The sequence below is a fragment of the Sinocyclocheilus grahami genome, unplaced genomic scaffold (assembly GCF_001515645.1).
Source record: "Sinocyclocheilus grahami isolate Dianchi unplaced genomic scaffold, SAMN03320097.WGS_v1.1 scaffold122.1, whole genome shotgun sequence".
Taxonomy (NCBI): domain Eukaryota; kingdom Metazoa; phylum Chordata; class Actinopteri; order Cypriniformes; family Cyprinidae; genus Sinocyclocheilus; species Sinocyclocheilus grahami.
In genome coordinates, this window is record NW_015505301.1 from 2,096,543 (window position 1) to 2,111,797 (window position 15,255).

Sequence of the window (15,255 nt, forward strand, 5' to 3'; positions counted from 1 at the left end):
TTTTTTTATTGCTGAAGAGTGTTTCTTCTCCTGCGTTGTACAGATGTGAATTTACTTTTGCTTCAGCCTGAGGTTTATTCATTACACTTTTTGGTGTGAAAGGGCTTTTACGTTTGCTATAAATAGAACTTCTTATATTAAAAACAATCAAGCCCAATGCTCATATTTAAAAAGTAACGCAAAACTAATGTAACGCATTACTTTCCATAAAAAGTAACTAAGTAACTTAATTAGTTACTTTTTTAGAGAGTAACACAATATTGTAATGCATTACTTTTAAAAGTAACTTTCCCCAACACTGTACACTACTATGTACACAAAGTGTAAATACTAGGCAGGCCTGTAATATAGTAATAATAGGTCTATAAGAACAGTAATTTGTATGAAGTGACATAAATTAGTGTATGTAAAACGATTTGAGAGTCGAGAAGAAATTCTCAGTTTTCCCCCCACAGAAAATATACACAAACAGTAATTGTACTCAATTTTAATGTATGTATTATTTTGCAATTGGCATTGAGACAAACTCATTCAGCATATGTATTCCACAACTTGAGCACAGCTAAAAACTTTACAAACTCATATATACATTTTATATTCTGTAAAATGAATTCATATTTTTTTCATAACTTGAGAACAGCTAATTAACTTCAATATAAAAAGTTACAAATATAATACAAAAATATAAAAAGTTAAAAATGAACACACTAACCATCATAAAAAGGTTTAAAAAATTGTTATTGTAATATAAACTTCAATTCACTCTACATCTAAAACCATGCAACTGTTAACATAATAATCACAGTAACTGATAATTCATAATCACCACAAATATTATAACCGTTTCTATATTTGTTTGTTATGAATACAAGACTACAAACGGTGTATTTAAACTGACTTCTGAACTGGCTTAATATATCTCATCATAACAGTGTGTGTGCACTCAGCAAAAGTTTAAAACAATCGAACAGCTTCAACGTGTTTGAGAGCACGTATGTTTGCACTTAGGTGTGTGTTCAGCGGTTCATGGTAATGGTGATGACACCAAACGCTTCAGTCTGACATGCACTTAACTTCAGACTGCAGAGCAGCTCTGTAGAACAAACAGATCACGTCACATATATATATACTGTGAAACAGTAAAAACAAACATCTATTCAGTGCAAACTAGATTACCCAGTGTTTTGTAGAACAGATGAGCTGCAGTGCTGCGCTCGGCCTCTGGGGGCAGCAGTGAGTGAATGCAAACCTTTCCAAAGCGCTTGATGAAGCTGTTGATCAGTCTGTATGACAGAAAGAACGACTGAAAAAAGATCTGATGGATGTCTGGATCACATCAGACAGTTATGCACTCAAAGACATGTTCAGATACTAAGTTTCTCAACGAACCGGAGAAGTTCGGCAGTGGTGATGGCATCCATCTCAGGCTCTGTCTCTCCCTGTGGCAGCTCTACATGCTCCTCTAATATCACCTCCATAGAAACAGGAGCCTCTTCTATAGGAGACCTATTTACATAATGTTTATTTCACCGGATTTCATGCTGACTTGAACCAGCAGTGTTCTTGTTACAATGAATGCATGTGCCAGTAAGATCGTATGACGTAAATCTGCAGTCCTGAGTATGACACATGTTCTGGCATTCAGTGTTTTAGTAACGGCTACTTTTTAAGAATGCATTTTGCGGTTTTCTTTTAATATGTCTCACCATCTGCTGGTGGGAGTGATGAGGTCACTCTGAGACTTGTCTCCTTTAGACACATCCAGCGGCACGTCTGAACCAGCTGGACACACACACACACACAGACATATCAGCCATTCATTCATCCCCTACAGGCTTTAGTTTGATTGACATTTTGAGCAAAGAGGCTAAAGTAAAGCAGGAAGTGCTTAGACATGGTGTGTTATATCCATCACAAAAAAAACAGGTGTGATTTCACACTGAAATCTCATTGATTTTATTATGAAAAAGAGGATTTCGTTTTCACCTGAGAGCTCAGACAGAGCCAGAGCAGCCGCACCAGATTCCCTGACCACCTAAACATCCACAAAACACACAGAAAGGGAAGTGGGTTAACGACTCTCTAGAGAAAAAAAGTACACATTAGCATACTTTTATTAAGAGTACTTGCTACCAATAAGATACTTTAAAAGAATACGTGAACGGAATGGAATTTTTCCAGACACTTAAATACACAAATGAGGCATTATCTATTTAAATATTCTTTAATTTGCATACATTTCCTAAACAGAAATCTGAACGTTGGATAATGCCAAGTTCAAGATTTTGTTGACATATTAATGGTTTTAACAGAGGTGATTCTGGATATCGTTTCGATTTCAATAAATCAGCCAAAAAAATAAAGAAAGAAAAAAAAACATTCAAAATGAAATGTTGATGCTTGCATACAGTAGTTCCACACACACACACACACAACTTTAAAAACATATTGCAAGGTAGTTCCTGTCACTGTTCTAGTTCCTGTTATTTGAGAGACTTTTCAGTATGCCTTGTTTTTTACATTTTAATAAAAGCTTCTTTAAAGCATGAAAACAGATGGTTAAAACAATAATTTAAAATATACTATAAAGTAAAATCTTTTAAAAATGCACTTTTAAAAGTGTACTTAAAGGGATAGTTCACCCAAAAATGAAAATGACTCCATGATTTACTCACCCTCAAGCCATCCTAGGTGCATATGACTTTCTTCTTCCAGACAAATACATATTAAAACTGCCCTGGCTCTTCCAAGCTTTATAATGGCAGTGAATTGGTGTTAAGATTTTGAAGTCCAATAAGTGCATCCATCTATCATAAAAAGTGCTCCACATGGCTCCAGGGGTTATTAAAGTTATTAAAAATGCCCCTTTTTACAAGATGTAATATTGGTCTTGGGTGTCCCCAGAATGTGTCTGTGAAGTTTCCGCTCAAAATACCATATAGATCATTTATTATAACATCTGGAAAATATTTTTTTTTGGGACTGTCTACAAAAGAGCTGTTTTGGTGTGTATCACTTTAAATGCAAATGAGCTGCATATTCCCGCCCTGTCTTCAGAAGAGGGCGTACCATATACATCACTGCTTTGCATACCTACAGCAATAAACAGTCAGTGGAGGCAACATGACTGAGAGACATGACATGAGCGAGAAAACCAGTGTTCAGCCATAAAAATGGGAAGCCAAACATACCAAAAGTGGGATGAAACAGCACAATGTTACAGAGCTCGTGCCGCGCCGACGCAGGGAGGATGTGTTTGCTATTGCCACTGAACGAACAGCGCAACGCAAACTAATTTTACCAGCGTGGCGCTGATCAATTAAAATACTTTGGTAACGTACGCACACAAATATGGTTAAAACGTTAGCTAAGCACTATAACGACATGACATTCACAAAGCAGTCTGGAGGGAAATGATTTGCGCAGACCTAAACGTATTTTGAGGTGCATTACCCTGAAAAATAGAAGTAATCCACTGCATCCTCAGTGGCTCAGATGTTGCTTACAAGATATTGTTGATGTTACAGCTGCTCCAGTGCGAAGAAAATGGAGGACAGGGTACAACCACTGAGGGCGGAAACTATGGCAATGCAGAGCTGTCCATCAGCCGCCGTGGCCCATCCTTATGCAATGTGATGTCATATTGCTTAGAGAATCAAAATGGCATGCATAGTGAGACTGATTTGGTTTAACGGGGATAAAAAAATAAGGAAAGAGTGGATTTTTATCATTGTAGGGTGGTTGTGTTCACACACTGCCAACACACATTTATGTCCAAACACCATGTAAAAGTGGATTTTGCATAATAGGTACCCTTTAAGCAAAGCGAAGAAGCTGTGTAAGAAAAATATTCATATTTAAAACTTTATAAAGCGCAATCTATAGCTTTCGCTAACTGTCGTACTCGCGTTCACAGTGGATGATGTAGGATGTAGGCGGAGCGTAAGCTCCGGTGAGAATATGCTAGTCTCATGAGAACCCAGTTTTGTCTCCTCTTGGCTTAATCGAAATCCTCCATTTTTTTTTTTTTTTTTTACAAATCCTCGTTTTGTATTTCTAATTTGTGACCGGTGTTTTTGTTCTCTCCATTGCGCTTCTGCATTTGTCACTTCTCACTGGAGCTTATAGTAAGCCTACATCCTACATCATCCGTTGGAACGGCGTTCTATTGTAAACGCGTGTACGACAGTTTACGGAAGCTAGAGATTATGGTTTATAAAGTTTCAAATATGGATATTATTCTTAAAATAAATGCATCGATTCACTTCAGAAAGCCTTTATTAACTCCCCAGTCATGTGGAGCACTTTTTATGATAAACGGATGCACTTCATTGGACTTCAAAATCTCAACACCCATTCACTGCCATTATAAAGCTAGGAAGAGCCAGGGCATTTTTTAATATAACTCCGATTGTATTCGTCTGAAAGAAGAAATACTCCTAGGCTTGAGGGTGTGTAAATTGTGGGGTAATTTTAATTGGGTGAGCTATCCCTTTGAGTGTGCTAGCTAGGAAACAAAGTTGTGAAAGTATACTCATAAAGTGCACTTAAATGGAGTTATATTTCATTAGAATGATAAGATCTGTACAGTTTTTTTTTATTTTAAGATTTGAAGTACACCACCAGTGCATGTTCAATACAATGAAGTGCACTTCTTTTTCACAAGGGCTTTAAAAGGATAGTTCTCCCATAAATGATTATTCTGATATCATTTATAGACCCTCGTGTCATGTGGATGAGTACATAATAATTTATCACACGAGTATATGATAATGAGATTTTCATTTTGGGGTGAACCAATAGTGTATATGTTAGTAAAATTGTATCCACCAGATCATGTCCTTGAACCCTGAAAGATCAGGGTTCTGAGTCTGACATGACCAGATGAGAACAGTATGTATTAAAAAATCATTAAAAATATGTATAACATTATTTTATTTATTAAAAATATTTATTATTTTGGAAATTATTGAATTAGAGTTCGAGTTAGAAAAATAAAAATACTTATTTCAGTATTTATGCCCATTTATTTCCTGGCAATATTCTCAACTGATTAGACATATTTCTCTAAAGGTCGATACAATCAAGCAACAGCAAAATATATTTTAATTCTGTCATACCCCAAAATATCCTCTACAGACAATTAATTGAATATAATTTAATATCTATTTCAATATGTAGTTTTCTTTTTTTAATTTTTGCATATTTTAGTACGCTTTCATAAGAGAGACGCTCTTAACCCAATAAAGATTTGTGCCGCTATGCTATTGCTGAAAAATTAAGATGCATCAAGAATCATTTTTGTAATCACACCGTGACTCCCTAAAACTACATCGAATCAAATCATCAGGTGTCTAAAGATTTCCAGCACTACTGATTAGATTAGTTATCTATCACAGAGCTCCCACCAGAGATTGAGTTTCAATCAGAGGGTTGTTGATTTGTTGCCGCATTGCATCCTGGAAAATCTGTGTGTTTTGGTCAGCGAAGATCAGTTGCCGTTTGCGACCCCGTCTCTTTGGAGGCACAGACTGCTCCACTAGGAGTGTCTGAGAATAAGCGACAAAACAAGAGAAAGAATGAAAGAGCGAAAGGTTATTAAGACACTGAGCACACTGTTGTGGATTCAGGCTATGAACAGTATGTATTAAAAAAGCATTAAAAATATGTATAACATTATTTTATTTATTAAAATTATTTATTATTTTGGAAATTACTGAATTAGAGTTAGAGTTAGAAAAACATAAATACTTATTTCAGTATTTATGCCTATTTATTTCCTGGCATTTTTTCTCAACTGATTAGACATATTTCTCTAAAGGTCGATACAATCAAGCAACAGCAAAATATATTTTAATTCTGTCATACCCCAAAATATCCTCTACAGATAATTAATTGAATATAATTTAATATCTATTTCAATATGTAGTTTTCTTTTTTTAATTTTTGCATATTTTAGTAAGCTTTCATAAGAGAGACGCTCTTAACCCATTAAAGATTTGTGCCGCTATGCTATTGCTGAAAAATTAAGATGCATCAAGAATCATTTTTGTAATCACACCGTGACTCCCTAAAACTACATCGAATCAAATCATCAGGTGTCTAAAGATTTCCAGCACTACTGATTAGATTAGTTATCTATCACAGAGCTCCCACCAGAGATTGAGTTTCAATCAGAGGGTTGTTGATTTGTTGCCGCATTGCATCCTGGAAAATCTGTGTGTTTTGGTCAGCGAAGATCAGTTGCCGTTTGCGACCCCGTCTCTTTGGAGGCACAGACTGCTCCACTAGGAGTGTCTGAGAATAAGCGACAAAACTAAAAATAATGTAAATATGTAGCAATGCATATTAGTAATTAATTAGTATATTTATCTGAAAATATATATTTTTGCCTATTTCAAGGAATGGAAATGGTAAAATGTATTAAATGGAGCTGAGAGTACTACACTTAATGCATTCATCAAATCAGCCAAAATATTTAATAAACTAACACACAAGGTGCGGGGGATGTGTTAGTTCATTCCAATTCGGCGGAAATCTGCGAAACATTCTGCAGACTTCTGTGGGCAAAAATTCTGTGTGGGCCTGTGAATGGCTAATAATGACACATTAGCCCTCTTAATTGAGATCAATATTCATTAAAGTGTCTATCTATCAGTTTCTATCAATCTCACCACCAAGATGGAACTGATCTTGCTGTTCCATGAGCATGTCGATCTCCTGAGCCGTGGCTTCAGGTAACTCTGCACCACCAAACTGGAATATAATCAGGAACACGAGATTGGGAATGAATTGTGTGGTACAATAAACACAGATTAAAAGGAATGAATAATATCATCTGGTGTTATCCGTGACTAAACTTCATGTGGGTAGATGATCTGTTTTCATCTAAAACTTCACAAAGAGCTGTATGAATTTTGTGGGGGCAAATGGTACAGAAGTAGCGTCATGTGTTTGGTGTTCGCAAAGGCTGCGGACACAGACTCAAATATAGATCTCTATCTGATTTCTATTGCCAGTATGGAGGAGTGAGAGGCATGTAGAGTGAAAATCACCTCCGCTGCTAGCACAGGCACCAGCTCTGCATCTTTGATAGTGATTGATTCAGAAGAAGCAACGAGGCCTTGAAAGGGAAAGACAGGGAGAGATTGTGTGAAAACCATAAAGAGCAGCTCTTTGACCCACATCAGCTGCAATATTTCAAAATCTCACCTTTAGGTGATGTAATTTCCTTTCTGGCCACCAGAGGAGATGAGCCCTCTATAAACTGTTTTGATGATAAACAATAAATTCATGGCTCAATGGCTCAAAAAGGGTCAGGGTGAGATTAATGTGATATGTTAGTTAAATTCACTATTATGAACTCTAAAGTCTGAGGTTTTTATCAGTTGCTATGCAGATGCTTAGTGGATCCGAGATATTCTGGTCTCTAGATATGACTCCAATGAATAATTCATGCAAACTGTATGTATATGCTGCAGTTCACCACCTGAGATGACAAGTAAGGACTAGGCGGCTCACAGTCAACCCCCATCACTCCAAAAAACGGCTCCAGTGCCCATTCTGCCTCCTCCAGCTGGAACAGAGAGTCTGGGACATTCAGCACCAACCTAGCAGGAAACAAGATCCCAGAACAGCTTCTCAGGGGGAATCATAGCAACAGCAGTCATATAAACAGCTGTCACGGGTGTATAGGAACAATATGAACGTCTGTGTCAGAATGTGACACAACATGACAGTGACGACCCTGAATCTGACCTATCGGTGTCCGGCATGTCAATGTTCAAGTGTCTCTTTGAGCGAAGCAAACGCTCGATGGTCTGCTGGACCTCCTCTGTGGGGAAATGAAACTGTTTATTTCAGTATAGTAAAAGCACATTTGCAGACAATGTAATGGAATATTAAGACTGTATTAATTTGTTAGAAAAATTAAATTCACATTCACAACAACCCTCTATATTGCGAGTAAATCACTCGCATATGCGACCAAATCTTCAATCTGTGCGACAAAATGATGTCTAATATTAGCCAATTGCTAATAAATTCTCAGATTTTGCTCGCCAGTGTGTGAGTTGGAGGCAAAGTATAAGTTTAGCACATAAAGATTTTCACTCGCCGAACACTCTCTGACTGAGCGCTTCAGAGTTTCACTCTCCGCTAAGCAATCTGTGCTGTCAGTTCATCTCAATGGATGTGCAACGCACCTGTATTTGACGTACCGTAAACTCTATGAAGGCGCACGACTCACCGTCACTTTGTCTCACACACACGCAGAGAGAGAGAGGGAGAGAGAAAACTGACGCGCTACATGTAAACGATATTCTTTGTTGCATTTTGCTGTCAAAATAACGGAGTTCCTTTGGAATTCTTCAGCTTTTAAGAACTACCGCTTTCTCCGCTAGTGGCTGGAGCTAATGCGCAAACGGCAATCTCATTGGCTGGTGCCTATTATCATCCCCGTTTTGATCTCAGCAAATCAGTTCGAGCGAACGCACACAACCTGATTAATATTCATGAATCCAGTAGTTCATTAATCCTTAGTGCGTTTTATATTGTTCTTATTAGTAGAATTAGTAGAATTCGTACCATTATTATCTTATCAGTATTTTTGTTAGTTTTTCCCCCAATTTTTTTTATTATTTTACAGAAACACTGAATGACCAAAAAAGCACCACCACCAGTCCGAAGTTCAGTTAAAATGATTAATATGCATTCATACATGGTTATCAAGTTCTAATTACTAAAGTTCTATCATTAAATAATTTTGATTATCATATTATAATGCTTGACTGACTGATGTTAAGAGTGTACTTTCAGATATTTATTAAACTGTGCCATTTTACAAATATATATATATATATATATATATATATATATACACTGTATAATATCAGTCTGGCGAGTAAACTAAAAAGGGCTGCACAATATTCTCCATTTTGTGGACTTTTTTTATAATGCATGCCAAGGATTCTTGCGCCAACATGTTTATTTAGTTTTTAATTTAGTAATTCAATTCAATATAAACGTTTACAACCTCTCTCTAATCCTTAAATAAAACAAAATAAAAGATAAAATAAATTAATAAAAAAATACAAATAAAACGAGCTATTTTTGCTATTGTACCTTTAAGACTTTCATACCCAGATGACATCTGTAATGATTAGGTAACTTCTGTGTACTAGCATATTTAACACTGTCATTTATCAGGTTGGGACATGTTATGAATATTAAATATGCATTGATATGTAAATCATATGTTAAATGTTCTCATTTTGATATCATAAGCCTAATGATTTCTAGCCTGTTTTTGCAGTTAAGTTCTGATAAATGATTTGGGTGGACTGGAGTTGGAATTGGTCTACACAGTGGAAAATATTGTTGTCCAAACATCATTTTAAGGTAATTTGATATTCAAATGAATTCTGTTCAATTTTGTCCAGCTCATAAATTAAACACCTCTATAGATTAAGCTGTTTGTTCAGCTTGTCTATTTTGAGATGCTACCTTATTAAAGCAAAATGCATCTGTTTGCTCATATTTACATGCGTCTTCATTTCTGTCTGCGGTTTTCTGAGATCATGACATTTTGATGAATGCTTTTAATCTTAGCTTACTTGAATTGTTCTCTGATTCACGGTTGCTTATCGGTTCCATGCTAATCTCTAAACACACTCAATACATGACAATGTGTTTTATAGTTAGACTACAGAGTGAAGATTTCACAACAGCAATAATCTGTTCCCCAGTGCAAACATTGTTGGCAGCTATCTTAAATTTTAATAACCGAAGAATTTTAATAACTGTTTATTCTGCTGGGAAGCAAACGGTTTCTCAGATACAGCCAGCTGATCAATACAAGATAATAGTGTGCGCTATTGACCATAATATATTTGAATTTAATTGCAAATAACAGCATTTAAGTGTCCAAAACCATTACATTCAGTTTGCACTTAAGTATATTCTTTTCAAAAGTATAGTATAATAAAGTACTCTTTTAAAATATTATGCTAAAGTGTACTTAATTTTTACAAGGGATAGTTTTTTTTTTTGTACATGTTGCTTTGATCAGTTTTGCTCGGACTGAAATAAGTGGCGTGTCGTAGAAATGTTCATAAATGTGAAGCAAAGCAGTACTATCTACACTAGTCAATAGACTATCTCACCCAGCAGAAAAGCACACTGGCGATGGTAGACAATGACTACACCATACTGAAGCTGAGAGGACAGGTAAAGAGAGAAACGGGGCCGGGGAAGACTGGGATGGACTGGAAGAACCTGGACCATCACGTAATCCACAATGTCCTCACTAAATATACACACAAACACAACCTACTGATTAACATTTTAAAATCATGACAAAAAGAACTAAATACACATGAAAGAAACAATACCACTCATTATCATCCACTTTATGGTGATATTCAGTGTTGGGGAAAGTTACTTTTAAAAGTAATGCATTACAAAACCATGTTCGCCCGACGTTGACCTTGAGATACTCTCTTCTGGAAATCCTGATGCCTTTAGTGGCTGCCAGCCTGAAAACAAACAACCAAAGTTCAACAAACAAAACTTCAGTCAATGTTTTGACACAATCCTCTGTTCTTAAACGTCCCGTTGACTCAAATAATAGTGTCTAATTGTAGGTTGAATATAACTGTACATCTTCTATGGAGTTTATTTTAACTTTCCACATTATATAGAGTTACATTTGACTGTTTAACTTATGAAGTTAGCCAGTTGTCTAAAAACTTTACCTCAGCGTGACTAACGTTAGTAGCATAGAAAAAACGATCCCGTTATTTATTTAACAAACGGCCAGTATTTAGTTAAATTCATTATAATTTTACACTAAGTTAAAGTACATACCAAATAGTAGAGAAGCAGCCAGTGTGTCGCTGAAGCACGTTCGGATAATAAAACATTTTACCTCAGAGTTCGGTTTTACACAAATCTCAACCCAATCGATATCTAATTTAAAATCTAATCTGATAACCTTTGGTCACGCTCTACTTCTGCCAAAAACACGAGGAGATCATGTACATTTCCTCAGATACGCGCTAAATCAATACGTCGATGCTTTTCAAGCAGTTATTTCTGCGAGGCTTGATTGACAGATGACGCGAGGGCTGCGGCTCAAAGCTTAGTGAGCTGCCTCCGTAGACAGCATTTTGGCGCGTTCTGAGGCTCTACAATGCTGTCTAGGTAGGCAGCTTAGTATGTTTTGACGCACATCCGATGGTCTAGATAATTGTAATGGTTTTAAATATTTTTCTGCATATAATGACATAAATGACTAAAAAAATGAATAACGCTCAGATCAAAAACCCATTTAAGATTTTACAAACGTATGCTTTATGGTTTAAAGGGACACAATGACAAATTATGTATTTGTGTGACAATCAGAATGTCTAATAAATCATGCTACTTTACAAACGCCATAACATTTATCACTTTGGCCTTGAATACCCTTGCTATTTGTGGGGAAAATACATTTCTCCTGTCAAAATCTGTCAAACAGAGATATTTCATTTAAGAACAGTTCACATTTTCCATTTGTCAGACTGTTGGCCCCGCCCATTTAGCGCAAACAGTCCGCGCTGGCTTGAGACGAGCCAATCAAAACAGCGGAAAGTCCCCGGGAGCGTTCGAAGGGGGCGGTCCCGCGTGACGTCCGCTAATTTTTAATGGGAAGTGGGCGAGTTTCACGCCACGCCTCTGCGTGAAGAATTTTTTTAGAGTCAGATTGAAGCAAGTTGGATTTCGCTGCTCATAGAGAGCGCATTTGATCGTTTAGCGGGGCAAGCAGAGGACATGGCCTACCACAATCAGTATAGACCGCCTCATTATAACAGCGCGCCGCCGGATCAGGGCTTTTTATGGAATATATTTCAGAGGTGAGTGAAACACGACCACCGATTCCGCATTTGAACGCCTGTCGATTTGACAAGCGCAGCAGGAAAGGGCTTGTTCTTTTGCAAGTCACGTACAAGTAGATGCGAAATGCATTGGGAAACTTGATTGTATAGCTCGCAAAAGCAAATGTCTGTAATATTTTGTAGTTACTTCCGCCGTTTTTCGATTGCTTTTCAGCTGATAGCAGACTCTTCTCGTCTTACTTTTATTATTACGCCACTCAACACAGTTAACGTTAACTTACCCAGTTTCTATTGCAACTGAGCATTTGAGATGAACTCGAATAACGTTACGCATTTGCCTAGTTTTAAGCAGCTTCGAATGCCACACGATCTTATTTCTACGCATATAAGTGCGAGTGAGTTGGTTTGGTTGAACTAAGTTGCTCGTCTCTATAGTAATGAATTATGTAATACTGCAGAGAATTGAATCTTAAGGGCCGTTCACACGGGACGCGTTCTTCTTGTGTTTCAGTTGCACTATTTTTGTTATTTTTGGTTTATGTAACGTTACACATACTGACGACGTATCGGGCCGTCGCGTCGCTATGTTGTCAATGTCTACAAGCGTTACGTTTTTAAGATGCCTTGTCAAGTTAAAAGTAGTTCAACTTTCGTTTTGAGTTCAAGAAATCGTTTAAACGCCCCTTATATCATTACACTGCCGTCAAAACGCAGAAATAGATGTAACTCAAACAACGTAACCCAGCAACATTCCGGTTATATTCTTATATTCTCAATATCAAATGAAGGATCGTCCCTTGGTCATATGACTCGGGAATGTCTAAAGGTTTGTGAGTCACCAGCGTTGATCTCTACATTACATATGAGCCATATGTGAGTATTACTTAAGAGTTTCCATGACAATATTGAAATGCAAGGTGAACTTTGTCGTATTATGGCTGGATTATGATTACTTTTAGTGTATATGACCTGCAAGTGGTTGCTTACTATTATAATGATATGATTGATAATCATATATATATGACCCCCAAATATGATAATCTTCCTGCGAGGTACCCCCCCCCCACCCTATTTGTAAAAAACAGCAATATTAATTATTTGGAAAATATTTTGTTTCTATTCCGTTTCATTTATTACATTTCTATTCATTATAGTAGCCTACTGTTGTATTATATGCATAATTTATTTATTAAATCTTTGATTTATTTATTTTTACTTAAAAAAAAATTCTCTAGACGTTTCCTAGTATTCTCTTGCGGCATCCTGAGGGTCCCTGGACCCCAGTTTGAAACCTCATAAACTTACAGTGGTATGATTGTTATTCTGCCTGATCGCTGTGATTTAATAGAGGATTGAGGGGAAAAAGCTCAATCTGAGAGCCTACAGTTACTGAAACATTGGGAAAACCAAAGGCAGTCACTCTAAACTCAGTGAAGGTGGGATAAATATAGACGTAATTTGTGTTTTTTCCCACTTTCCTTTTAGGAAAAAGTGACCCAGTTGTTCCTGATCATACTTTCCTTGAATGGAAGTTGTGGTTTAGTCAGTCCAGCTAGTAAATTAGATCAAATGATTCTCAAACCATGTCTTATCATAATTCACTACATATAGCCTGATTGAAGTTGATGGTTGTTTCAAAATTCCTTGTGTGAATAAGAGGCACGAGTTCAAATATTGCCTGGTTGGGCAGGGTCTTTTTAGATAAACAAGCCGACAAGACATTCCTTTCACAGTTTACTGTGGTTATGGCCTAGACTAGTCTCTCTTTCAAGGTCTTAGGTGTCCAAATTATTGAGGAGGCCTCTCTCTAGCCCATCACTTCTGTTTTACTATGTCTCTTTTTCAGCAGCTGCCTAGAAATACAGGGGTTTTGTTGGTGTGCTAAGGCATATTGCTTTGTGCTCGTTTCATAATAATGTAGCACAGGATTTTGTAAAACTCAATCCCTTCCTATTCCTGCCATAATCTCTTTATTACAAAACAGACCAAATAATACATTTAATTTCCACATGGAACGACATTCCCTTAGATTTGATAGTCTTACAGTAAAAGTGCTCTCCTCTCAGCTCTGTCGTTTAGCTGGCTCAACATATTTATGCACTCTTGATTTTCTCCAATGCTGCTCTAGGCGTTTGCTGGAGTAATGCCGTTCACATAGATTTATATCAGAGGTCATTGCTGTAAGTGAAGCAGTGGCAGTGGGCAGCTTTGATTTAGTGTGTCACAACCGTTCAATTCACTGACTCCAGCCATGTTGCATTATAATTTCATAATTTTCTAAAGATTTTTTGCAACCCTGTTACCATCATTTTTCTAAATACAGTTTAAATGGGAATGGTTGCTATTTTTTTGAATTATTCATCGAATAAACAAACAAACAAATAAACTACGCAAGAACGGGTAATATTTATCCTAAATAAAGCAATAGGGACTGGCTAGTTTGGGAACTAATGTTGGTCTGTTTCTATTGATAATCACAAATCAAAGAATAATATTTAACATTTATTTAAGGATTATCTTCATGAGTGCAGTCAACAATCAATTTGTGTAAAAACTGAGAGATTGGAATGAGATAATATACACTACCATTCAGGAATTCGGGGTGGATAAGATTTTTAAATATTTTTTTAAAGACGTCTCTTATGTTCACCAAGGCTGCATTTATTTGAGCCATTACTCCAGTCTTTAGTGTCACATGATCATTCAGAAATCATATGCTGATTTGGTGCTCAAGAAACATTTATTATTATTATGAATGTTGAAAACAATTGTGCCTTGTAATTTTTTTTTGTGTGTGTGTGAAAATCGTGATACAGTTTTTCAGTGTTCTTTGATGAATAGAAAGTTCAAATGAACAGCGTTTATTTGAAATAGGAATATTGTAAATGCCAATTTAGACCAGAACATGCAGAGCAATGTCAACAGCCAACCAATTACAGTATGTCACTTTCAGATATTCCAAAACCCAACAAATGGCGATTTAACATGTTCAAGTCAGCAAAAATAAATAAGCAACGAACACCAACAGATGCTGACACACTGATCTGACAAAACCCAATGAACATGTTTGTTACCATTTGTCTTTATCTGTCGGTGAAGAGTGAATTTGCCTTAACATTGTAAAATTCACTTTTGATCAATTTAATGCTGAATTAAAATAGTAATCTCTTTCAATAAAAAAGTCTTAGTCACCTTAACCTTTTGAACAATAGTGTATGACTCCTTCATGATGTTATTTCTTAAGTCACGATTTTGAGGAATGTTAAGTTTGTTTGTAAAGTGAAAAAATGTAAAATGCAATTGCCTCTGTGGTAAAACAGACTAAAACCACTGGTTTAAGGGAGTGTACAGACATTAGAAGTGTTTTAAACTAGCTACT

General features: G+C 36.5%; 1 protein-coding gene and 1 pseudogene across 1 annotated transcript; one reads left to right on the forward strand and one right to left on the reverse strand.

The window, feature by feature from the left end:
• Positions 1-855: 855 nt before the first annotated feature.
• On the reverse strand, positions 856-11,097 carry LOC107589977 (meiotic recombination protein REC8 homolog). Its single transcript, XM_016278568.1, has 16 exons — positions 10,867-11,097; positions 10,467-10,535; positions 10,164-10,306; positions 7,759-7,834; positions 7,490-7,610; positions 7,213-7,267; positions 7,056-7,123; positions 6,675-6,756; positions 6,548-6,585; positions 6,157-6,297; positions 5,409-5,549; positions 1,987-2,035; positions 1,707-1,782; positions 1,390-1,506; positions 1,177-1,283; positions 856-1,093 (listed from the first exon to the last, which is right to left on the reverse strand). Exons 1-16 carry the CDS (start codon positions 10,920-10,922, stop codon positions 1,017-1,019), a joined length of 1,416 nt encoding a protein of 471 aa, XP_016134054.1. The 5' UTR covers positions 10,923-11,097; the 3' UTR covers positions 856-1,016.
• Positions 11,098-11,728: 631 nt separating this feature from the next.
• The window catches only part of LOC107589942 (programmed cell death protein 6-like), a 15,601-nt pseudogene continuing 12,074 nt past the window's right edge, over positions 11,729-15,255 (forward strand).

Coding starts and splice junctions, on each gene's coding strand:
- LOC107589977 (XM_016278568.1), bottom strand. CDS start 10,922: ATGTTTTATTATCCGAACGTGCTTCAGCGACACACTGGCTGCTTCTCT. Junction 10,307..10,466: donor GTCAACGTCGGGCGAACATG/GTTTTGTAATGC, acceptor GTGTATATTTAG/TGAGGACATTGTGGATTACG. Junction 1,284..1,389: donor ACCACTGCCGAACTTCTCCG/GTTCGTTGAGAA, acceptor TCTGTCATACAG/ACTGATCAACAGCTTCATCA.